Genomic DNA, 11,771 nt, shown 5'->3' on the forward strand with positions numbered 1-11,771 from the left:
CTTGGGCTGTATACACGCCGCACTCAAAATTTATTTTATTGTTTTATTAAAAAATGGCCTTTTTGATCTGTTTAATTAAAATTAATAAGTAGTAAAAAATTAAAAAAATATTGGACCAACACCATAGTACAACATTTCCCAAAATAATTAAATACAAGGACAATATTGAAAATATGGATGGGTAAGGCCTATATATAGAGGTGCCAAATCTTAGAAAGCTGGAACGGAGTGTATGGTAACGAAAAAATTTCCTTTCTCTCTCATCAATAGCGCACACGTACGTACTCTGTCTCTCTAAAGGCCAGTAAGTTTCTGTCTCTTGACATGATTCTCTTTTGGGTTTTCGGCAGTAAAGTTTATCCGATATGATCCAAAAGGACGTTGGATTTTCGAGTTTTAAAAGGTTTTGCTCTTTCTTGTATCCATCTTGAATGGAGGAAACTTGAGATACTGGTTTTTCAGTTTCTCTCACTTTTTGTACCATTTTGATAGAGCAGACTTAAGCTTTTTGGGTTCTCAATTTCAGAAGATGATTCTCTGTCCTAATTAATCGTAGAAGTCAAAAAGAACGTTGGGTTTTTTAGTTTTCGAGTTTCATAAGATTATGGCTTTCCGTTCTTCATTTTGATGGAAAAATCATTGGTTTTGCGTTCTTCTTCCATGCATTGCTCTCGATCCAATTTGACAGTGGAAAGCTCGGGTTTCTGTGTTATTGAGTTTCAGAACTACTTGCATTGCGAAGAAAACTGTCCAATTTAGTTATCTGGAATTTGCTATTTTGTTCATTTTAAATTCTGCTTATATCTCAATCCTAAATGAAATGCAAGTAGTTGGGATTTTTATTGTCTTCTTGTCCATGAATTTGGGCTGTTGGTATTATGAACTCTAATGCAGAATACACATAGTGGAGCTCTGCGTCCTGATAATTAAGCTTAAGCACATTTTGATATCCCATTATTGGTTCAGAGCGTATCGCCCTTCTTTCTCGATTTGGTTATAGAAGAAAGACATGGTTTTGGGCTCACAATCCTTATTTTAGTACATTGTACCCTTTCCTCAATCTCAAATATTATGACCTATACTTGCATCCAACCTTTTGTTCTCATGGGTCTTTAAATTGAGGGTCTTTTGTCTTTCGATTTCTGGGTCCTTTAAAGGTGTGGTCTTTTGTCTTTCAATTTCTGGTTCCTTTAAAGGTGTGGTCTTTTGTTTTTAGATTTCTGCGCCCTTTAAAGGTGTGGAAGAGTTTCTAAAGCTTCACCAATAATTTGCTTCAGAAATGGCCCTAGCAACCACTGTAAAAGTTGTTTTGGGTACAATAGCCTTTTCTATGTTTTGGGTCCTAGCAGTTTTCCCTGCTGTTCCCTTTCTTCCTATTGGTCGGACGGCTGGTTCCCTCTTAGGAGCCATGCTAATGGTTATCTTTCGAGTTGTAACACCAGAGCAGGCGTATGAAGCTATTGATCTCCCAATCCTTGGTCTTCTCTTTGGAACCATGGTGGTTAGTATATATCTCGAGAGGGCTGACATGTTTAAATACTTGGGCAAATTTCTTTCTTGGAAGAGTAAAGGAGGTAAAGACCTTCTCGTTAGAATTTGTCTGGTTTCAGCTCTAGCTAGTGCCCTGTTCACCAATGACACATGCTGTGTAGTTTTAACTGAATTTGTACTGAAGATAGCCCGACAAAATAATCTACCCCCTCAACCATTCCTCCTTGCATTGGCCTCTAGTGCAAATATTGGGTCCTCAGCAACTCCCATTGGGAACCCTCAAAACTTGGTCATAGCAGTTCAGAGCGGCATATCTTTTGGTAAATTCTTGAAAGGGATAATCCCTGCCATGCTTGTTGGAATTGTTATTAATGCCCTCATTCTTTTGGCTATGTTTTGGAAGATTTTATCGATCGAAAAGGATGAGGAAGGTGCAATGTCAGAAGCAATTGCAGAGGATGAAGTGAACTCTCATCAATTTTCACCGGCCACCATGTCGCATCTGACGTCCACAGCTTCTCAAGATATCGATGGTGGGGTGGAGAGTCCATCTGTTAATGGTGAATTGGGTATGGCTGAAAGTTTGAGGAATCGAGTGAGTGTGGGTGATATTGAAATCATGAGGAGTAGAACGAGTGCTAGTGAGACTGATAATATACGTGGAATTGGGAAAGGAGTTGAACCTGAAACTGTGGATCAGGTGGGGTGTACTGGACGAGAAGATGGGGTTTCTTCAAGAAAGTTTTCTAGGCCCCCTAGTGTGATGAATGGCTCGAGAGAGATGGGCTCAGTTCATTCCACTTCTGATGAGAAGGAAGGTTTTCTTGAAAGATGGAGGAAGGTTATTTGGAAGGTTTGTGTTTATCTTGTGACTGTTGGGATGCTTGTGGCATTATTAATGGGTATGAACATGTCATGGACTGCTATCACTGCTGCTTTGGCCCTTGTGGTTCTTGATTTCAAAGATGCTCGACCTAGCCTTGAGAAGGTCGATTTCTCTTCGTTTCTCTTACCTGAATAAAATCTCCCTTTTTTCCCTGTTTTTTTTTTTTGCTTCTGTTTATATGAATATTGCAGACTTTTTACCTGATTATTTGCAAATTTCCGTGCAAGAGAGCTGAATTCATCTCTTAGGTAGATAAAACTTCTTTTCCTTTTCTGGCTTCAATATGTACAGCTTAGAGTTTCATCCCTGTCTTCTACTTCTGTGATGATCTCAAGCTTTCTAGTTGACTCTTTCCATTTTGCACTACAAGACAGTTGAATTCTTTGGGCCTTTGAAGTATAAAAATTTTATTTTCCTTTTTTAAGTCAAATTCAAAGGGTTAAGTTTTCATCTTTTCATCTGCTTAAATAAAGATAACATGCTTCTTGATTGAATTTTGGAAATAAATAATGGTTTGATTCTTTTCGTTTTCTTATAAAACTTCTAAACAATACCGTGAGGTAGAAATTGGAAAGCAGGTCATCCACCTTATTGTCTCCAGAGGTGATTGTTATATGCAAATTTCTCCAGTGAGATGCACCTTCTTGACAAAATATTTCCAGTTTCTCACAAAGTTCCGGATTTTCTATGAGATGCCCTGAATTTTGGGTCTTCTGAAAGAATCCACCTGGAAGAAATCTGTTCTGGTGGGTCCCTCTCTTCACCAAGCAGTTATGAGTTATGACCCCAATGGACTATATCACCATGCTTTTCCATAGCCAATTAGATTATAGTATAGTTTCCCTTATATCTAAACTCTTAATTATCAAAGATCATTTGGAATTTGTCTGTTCAATGTTTTAGTTGATTATTCTCATTGATTCTTAGTAAGAGAAGTTGCACATATCTTGACTGGGTTCGAATGATGTCCCAAGCCAGGTTTCCTATTCCCTTTTGGTGTTCTTTAGTGGCATGTTCATCACTGTTGATGGATTCAACAAGACTGGAATTCCCAGTGCTGTTTGGGATTTCATGGAGCCTCATGCAAGGATAGATAGCATTGGTGGGGTTGCAGTTCTTGCTATAGTAATTGTCGTGCTCTCTAACATCGCTTCGAATGTCCCCACAGGTAAGTTTCTGTCCACTTTTTTCAGCCTTTCCTTTAGGAAATGTATATTATGCTCCCAGGAACTATGAAAAGCCGGAGTCCATAGGGACCATGACCGTCCAATGTAACGAGCTAGTTATGGAGATATAGTCGAACACACAGGAATATGACAAAAATGCAATGTTGAATCCCACTCTTTGTGCATCACCATCCACCGTTTGCAGGACATTCACAAACTCAGTGAACTACGTATTCTGTTGTCCATTGGACATTGATATAATGCCATGTCTGTTATTTTCATTGAGACGCATCAATATTCCTCAACTTCGAAAAGAAATTCATGATAAGTTCTTATTATGCAAAGAATATTTTGTGGAAATTTACATTTTGCATGAAAATTTATTTATTTGATTTTTAGTTTAAACTTCAAAATGGGAAGGAATGGGGAATCTCTTTTGCCTTGGTCTGTTCACCGTTGTTTCTTCTACATCAAGTTTTGACAGGTTGAACTGCATAGGTATTGTTAAAGAATGATGCTTTTAGCATCTTTATTTTTACTCTTTATAAATTTGATGATATTTTAGACTGATGTTGCACCATTCCGGCTAAATTTGTTCTTGCAAATCCAAACAAGTTTATTTCTACCCAACCCATAAATTTCCAACATGAGAAACCTCTTTGTTAGTAGCTTTTCGTATTTATATCATGAATTGGAAGGTGGGTAACATACACTTCAGAGCGCCATTCTTCATATAACACCATGGGGCCAAGACATTTATGTCCTCAAATTTCATTTCATGAACTGTTAGTATTAAATTATTGCCATTTAAAAACATAATGATATGTTCAAAGCAATGTTCACAAAATCGAACCAGAACGGTTAACCAGACATGGGTCTAGAAGCACTTTAACCGGCCTAACCGGTAAACCGGCTGATTCAGCCGCTCTAACCAGGCAAGTCTCGGGCGGTCAAAAAATTGTTGAAAAAAAATGCAAAGAATAATCTACTTACATATGAAAGGAATATAGAGAATGATTAAAACAAAACACATTCAAATGAAGTTGAAAATTAATGAAAAAAATGGATTTTAACCCATTTTATATTTCTAAGGGCTATTTTTAAAATTTTCTAAAAAAGATGGGAAAATATAAAAGTGAGTATTAATGACCAAAACAATTTTTAATCTTTACCATAATGTAAAGAATATTTAAAAACTGCATTACAAATCAAATTCCTTATTTTTGAGAATTTATATACATTTTTTTGAATTTTTTTTAAAATACTGGTTGATCACCCTAACCACCCAAAACTAGAACCAGCCATTGGCCGGTTCCGATCTAACTGGGTGGTTAGCGGTTAGATCGGGCGATTTTGCAAACAATGGTTCAAAGTATTCAAATATTGTAAAGGGAACAATGTGCAACATATACTATAGATTAGACTGATTTTATCAGCAGCATATACTATCAAATTCTTATAATGTATTAATCTTTTCTTTGAGGGAATGGAGCAAGCTTACTCCATAAGAGTCTTGGATGTTCTCATGCCTAAGTTATGTCCCTTTAGGATATTGTTAGAAATAAAATCCCCATTGAGGTGGATTGGAGATGACCTAGTGATTTATTTATAGGTGCAAGCTTTAGAATTGAGTGGTGCAGTTTTCTTGCAAAACAGTGACAGATTCTGTTATAGGTGCAAGCTTTATAGTAGCTTCTGTCATGGGTTTTTTTGTCAGTGATTTGAAAATCGTCGATACGATTCAGTATCAACGAAGTCGATCGAGATCGGGAGGTCTGTGATTCTAGCTCAAGGAACCTCTAATTGCCTGATTCCCCCAGCTCAACTGAGATGGATTGGAATCAACCATCTAGCTCAGTTTTCTTGGGAAGTGAGTGGGTACTCAATTCCTGTTTCAAATCACTGCCTTTTGTAGCACATCCTAGGAACTAAAAATACCCGCCATGTTTAGTACACACTGTATCATTTGAGGCATGGTTTATTTTGGAGTTATTCATAGTGAATGCCCAAAAATACTGTTTCCCTCTCTATCATGCACAAAAAGAAAGCACCTTTATTATGATACACTTTATACATGGGAAGATATAGGATGTGATCTATATGATCAAATTACCATATTATGGTGACATGGATAATCATTTTCCCAAACAGTTTTGATAGTAGGGGATTGATAGTGGGATGCCAATGAATTAATGAAGTCTTTGGTAGTACCCACTCTCCCTGTGTCACCAATCAATCAAATTGATGGGATGTTGATAACTCTCGTGACCATCATGTTACCAAAATCATCTCTCTCAATGTTAACTTCTCTTTGACTTGACCACATTGACCTAAACTCCCATTCGACAAGGTCTTAATAAAAAGTATTCCATTCAATTAAATTTTATTTCATCATCAGTAATGTAATCACCACTTCACATCCCTAATGACTCTCTCTCTCTCTCTCTCTCTCTCTGAAAATACATGGCCTCAGTTCTCCTCCTCGGCGCTCGTGTGGCAGCATCAGCGGCCTCAATCTCTGCAGGGAAAGCAACACGTGCGTGGCTCATCCTGGCGTGGGTGAGCACAGTGGCAGGGAACCTCTCATTACTGGGATCTGCCGCCAACTTGATCGTCTGCGAGCAAGCTAGGCGCACTCAGCTGTTTGGCTACACCCTCTCCTTTTGGACCCACATAAGATTTGGACTTCCCTCTACAATTATAGTGATTGCTATAGGGTTGCCTCTCATAAGGGGTGTCTAAAGGGCCCCTTTTTTTGTGGGAATGGTTGTCTTCCATGTAAATTCTTGCTTTTGTTTTGTTTCTTGTGTTAAAACGAATAATAAAATTGCGAGAAAATGGGGGAAGGCTTGGTTGTACAAAGGTGGCTTTGGGGTTTTGTCCATGGATTAATTGTGATCAGCCATAATAATGGGATCAGAAATTTAAAAAGGTGGATTTGGGTATTGAAAATCGTGGATTTCCGATTTGGATTGGCAATGTATGAGAAACTTTGAATAAATGGATAAATATCCCAATAGTGAAAAAACAAATATTTTGGTATGTCATTTTTATAAGGCGATATATTATTAAATCTAAGTTAATTCAGCAAATGTAGTAGGTATAGGGACTACACCACTGTAAGGAGAAAGATACCATCGTCCAAAAAATGTCTTATATTCAATGATTTAAACTATTCACCTTATAAAAATGTCTTATATTCAATGATTTGAGCTATTCACCTTTGCTCCTCCTTTTTGATGCTCCTCTGAAAACCCTAGCCTTTTTCTTTACCAGCCCCAGTGCCCTAATCCTCCTCAGTTTCTTACAAATTTCTTGTTTTTTGTTGAGAATTCCTGTGATTTCATTGATCTGGGGTTTTCTAGCCCTAATTCTACTCCATATCTCACTGGTTGTAGCCTTTTTAGTAGAGTTTGCTAAGGATTTGTAAATTTGGGGTTTTTCTGGTTTGTTTCCATGCTGGATTGCGCTTATTGTGGAGATATTGATTGAACTGTGGGTTTTGTTGGTTGTTTTTCCAACCAGGTTTTTTCCTTTATAGAGTGAGATTTACAGTGTTTTGGTGTTTCTGAGAATTTATGGGTTTTCTAGGTGGAAATATGTGGAATAATGAATAACAATGCTGCTGCTGCTTCCGCTATTGTAGCTGCAGATTATCGGGTGCAACAAAACCCCCAGTTAAATCAATATCTCCCAATAAGCACAATCCAGCATTGCAATAAATCAGAAAACCCCTTAATTAACAAATCCTCCTCAAATACCACTAAAATAGCTACAACAAGTGAGAAATGGAGTAGAACTAGGCTTAGAAAACCCCAGATCCATGAAATCACAGGAATTCTCAACAAAAAAGACAAATTAGTGAGAAACTGAGGAGAATTAGGGCTTTGGGTCTGGTGAAGAAAAAGGCCCTTTCTCCTCCTTTTTGATGCTCCTCTGGAAACCCTACCCTTTCTCTTTGCCAGTCCTAGTGCCCTAATGCTCCATGGGTTTTTACTAATTTCTCTTTTTTGTTGAGAATTCCTGTGATTTCATGGATCTGGGGTTTTCTAAGCCTAATTCTATGCCATTTCTACAGGTTGTAGCTTTTTTAGTGGAGTTTGCCAAGGATTTGTGGTTTTTTTACATGCTGGATTGTATTGTGAAGATATTGATTGAATTAGGGGTTTTGTTGGCTGTTTTTCCTATCTGGTTGTTTCTTTTATAGAGTGTGATTTACAGTGTTTTGGTGTTTTTGAGAATTTAGGGGTTTTCTAGGTGGAAATATGTGGAATAATGGTAATAGCAGTGTTAAGACTGTAAATGCTGCTGCTTCCGCTATTGTAACAGCAGATCTTCAGGTGCAACAAGCTACTGTTCAGGTATCTAGCATATTCTCCCCTGTTTTTTAGATATGTTTCTAATTTTTCCTTTTTTTCATTTATATTTCTATGTTGAAGTTTTTCTTTTATATATCTATAATTTAACATAGGTACATGCATGCACAAGTGAATTCATGAATCCATGTTATGCTCTATACGCAGAGGTGCATACATGCTTCCATACTTGCCCATGTAGATTATTGAGTGCTCGATACATATGAGACCAATCCTTCCTATGACCATCTATGCATGTAAAGGTGTGCCAGTCTGTCTACTTGTATGCATATCCAAATATGCATGTATTTGCTTGGATGTATGCTTTCATGATGAAAAACCCCTATTTGTAAGTATTCTGGTTCCAAATTTTTTTGACGGTATAACCTTTCTTCTTATTTGTGTAAATTAGTATGTTACCTGTTATTGTAGAAATAGTTGGAATGATGCGGAATTTTTTCTATATGTGGTTTGGAAGGCCTAAAATGCTTGTGTATTTTGGAAATGACTGCTTCGCCTCCTTGAAAATTAAAGAGAGTGAGAGAAGGAAGCAAATTTGATTGTGCATCTCTCCTTATTGGTGGTATTCTTAGCAGGCTCAATTTGTTTGTATTTGGAAAAAGTGCAATGCCATCCTATCATATTTTGTATTCGTTCTATAAACATTTTGGACAATGGTGATATGTAACTGTTGTTTTAGTTTTTTGAATTTCATTTTTATGTATTTAGAAAATTCAGCGGTGATTCTACCTTAACGGCCAAAACTCAAAGAATGTTTGGCCAAAATTTATCATTTAGGATTGCAAGACCAGTTTTGCTTTATGGGGCGGAATGGTGGGCGGACAAAAAATAATATATTCATAAAATGAGTGTAACAGAGATGAGGACGTTGAGATGGATGAGTGGCAACACAAGAAGGGATAGAATTCAGAATGAATCCATTCAAGAAAGTTTAGGTGTGGCATCAATAAGCGATAAGAGGATAGAGATTAGACTTAGGTGGGCTGGCCATATGTGACGTCGACCCAGTACAACACCTGTTAGGAGATGCAAGTTAGTTCAAGTGGAAGGATTGAAAATGGCAAGGGGTTGGTCCAAAAGAGCGTGATTGAAAGTATTCCGAAAAGATATGGGGACTTATGGCCTCACTGAGGGTATGGCCTTAAATAGAGCAGGATGGTGGACCAGGATTCGTGTAGCCAACCTCAATTAATTGGAAAAAGGCTATGATGATGATGATGATTGTGTTGGTCATTTTTATAAATTAGATATTTAGAGAAAAGCTTGAGATGCCTTGTTTTATTAGGCACGCATGTGGGGATCTATATATATGTGCGCATGTGAATGCACAATTTAGAGGTTTTTTGTTCACTAATTGAATTTATTTCTTGGTGATGACAATGTAGTGATATGGGCGCCATCAGCTTGAAGCCAAGGTATTGCTTTAGTACATGCCCTTTTGTACAGAATTCACCAAGTATCGCTTTGAAATTGAGGAGGGGATCCACAGTTTCATATGTCCATCTGCGTATGACCTGAAAATATTTCATTGAAAATCATCTATGCATGTCCATGACTCTTCCCTGCCTTTCTCTTGAATTGACCCATACTTAAGAGTCACGAATCTTACTATGACACTGTTTCCAGCAATCGAGTTTCTTTAAACGCTTAATGAGCCCTTATTTCCGTTGGCTTTGTTCTATTGCAACAACTGAGTTCGTTTTAGTACATCGACTCCATAGTACCACCAGATTTCTAAGACTTGCAGGGGATCCTCAAGTGGTTCATCAATTCCTTCTGCTAAGGTCCCCCTCTTTTGTACTCCTATGACTGGGACTGACAACTATTCAATTAATCCTCGCCTTATTCTTTATAGAGGTTAATGGTCCAATTGCCATAGATTTGTGGACTATCTCGAGTCTGCTCTGGTCTTTGGATGGCCAAGCAAGGCCCGATCTGTTTTGTGGGGTCATAATAAAACTTTTGAGTTTTCTGAAGTAATTCTAAGTTTTGCAAGGCTTGGTAAATTTTAGTTTTCTCAATTTTACTTTATTTTATTTTCTGAAGACCCTTCAAGCCAGCTGTGCTTGAGACTCTGGAGCATTGCCAAGTATTGTATGATAAAGCACAATATAAGTAGTTACCATAATAAACAATGGCGTACTTATTGACCTTGTACTTTTGTATTATCCGTAAGCACAATACCATATGTGACTATTGGCCCAAATGATCAAATGATGTCTCAGTAAATGGTTTTAAGACTTGGGTTAAGGGGCGTTCTTAAATTTTCTCAAATCCTTCTGTTACAATTCAGCTAATAGTATGTTGTTGTTGTGATGATGTATACTAGTGATGCGTTAATTCCATTGGGAAATGCTGCATTCTAGCTATGTTAAGTTTTTCGTCAGGTTGATACATTTAATAGCATATAATTACTGAAGTTTCGGAACTCGGACCTGATTTAAGTCTGAAAGGCATACAACACTACTATATTTCAAGAGTTTTCAACCACTTAAACTGCTCCCCCGTTCAGGATCATTCAATATTCAGTTGGGTATAATAATGTCAATCATGTACAAAGTAATTCGAGTACTCTTCCAGAATCGTTTATTGTTGCAACAAAAAGAGAAATTCTATGATTCAAAGCTTCCTGTGTTCTTTCAAGTCCTTGAGACTTGCTGATAAAATGAGGTTCTTCGGTGGAACATTAACCATATGAATCTGTTCTGGCTTTATATGCGCTATTTTACAAAGGTTTCTTGATATTTATTCATGAGGCCCCCCTGGCTTTCTTTCTCTGTCTGCTCTCTCCTCTGGTGCTAGTCTCAAAACCACCCTTCCTCGATCTTTGCCATTGGGCCATGAAACCCAACTCGTCTCTCCTCCTGTTTTCTCAACCTTTACAACTGAACTGTCGACTGTTCCTTTGACCCACCACCTGAATTTGTTCATCTCACTACACCTTCATCTCCTGAAATCCCCTGTGCCCAGCTCGTAACTTCTCTCTCTAGACCTCACGTGCCCAAACCACGAGAAGGGCCTTTCTTGAATCTAAGTTTTACATGAACCCGACATGGGCCTTTCTCCGAAACCAGGACTCGGAAGAGTTTTTCGTGGACTTGGACCCGACCTGGACCTAGGTCAGGTCCTAGTAACTTGGACCCTAGTGCGACCCGGGCCTAGGTCAAGTCCAACTCATTTGAACCCAAATCCAACCTGGACTCTAGAAATTAAAAGAAATAAATTATACACTTGTTTTATACAAGAAATGTATATATGGATACCATTTAATTTTGATACAAGGAGGCTACAAGTACTATTGACTAATGGGATTTGAAATCGGGTGGCTGCGGATGTGTCATTGATTGCGCACAATATCTGAAATAAAATTTCTCGAATATTGGGATAAACTTCTATCCATTGGATTTTACACTAAAAATGATCAAGACCTTGTACCTAAAATAAATGATGAAGACATATATATATATATATATATATATGTGTGTGTGTGTGTGTGCGCGTGCGCGGGTGAAGACGCACCTCTAAATTTTATCATCATATATAATTTTATTTTAAAATATTTTTAGGATTATGTTGGAATCCATTTTCATATCTAATTAGAAAATTTTAAACTCCAAAAATGGTTAAAATCAAGTAGATTTATAAACATATGAAAATCTTGAAGATGGATGGTTTAGATAATATGTTGCAAGATGCACTATTTTCGGGACTCAAAATATTTTTTTTTTCATATTCATATATTCCAATGTCGAGATGATCAATTAGATGGTTTTTCAATATTAAAACAACTTTCTGATAGATTTTTGAAGTGCATTTGGAGTTCTACATTTTAAAGTTACAACTTTATATAAA

General features: G+C 37.4%; 1 protein-coding gene across 3 annotated transcripts; it reads left to right on the forward strand.

Annotated features, from left to right (window-relative positions):
* The first annotated feature begins 220 nt into the window (after window positions 1–220).
* On the forward strand, window positions 221–6,575 carry LOC18422850 (silicon efflux transporter LSI2). Of its 3 annotated transcripts, XM_088871278.1 has the most exons (4): window positions 221–2,182; window positions 2,303–2,479; window positions 3,356–3,545; window positions 6,017–6,575. In XM_088871278.1, the coding sequence occupies exons 1-4, from the start codon at window positions 1,280–1,282 to the stop codon at window positions 6,283–6,285; spliced, it is 1,539 nt and encodes a 512-aa protein (XP_088727404.1). In that variant the 5' UTR covers window positions 221–1,279; the 3' UTR covers window positions 6,286–6,575. The 3 variants fall into 3 exon arrangements, 2 of the variants coding, with proteins under 2 accessions (XP_088727404.1, XP_006827572.1); XR_016058949.1 differs by having other exon boundaries at window positions 221–3,123; XM_006827509.4 differs by having other exon boundaries at window positions 221–2,479.
* The last annotated feature ends 5,196 nt before the right edge of the window (window positions 6,576–11,771 follow it).

The sequence above is a fragment of the Amborella trichopoda genome, chromosome 7 (genome assembly GCF_054954075.1).
Source record: "Amborella trichopoda isolate Santa Cruz 75 chromosome 7, AtrichopodaSantaCruz75HAP2 v2.0, whole genome shotgun sequence".
Lineage (NCBI taxonomy): Eukaryota > Viridiplantae > Streptophyta > Magnoliopsida > Amborellales > Amborellaceae > Amborella > Amborella trichopoda.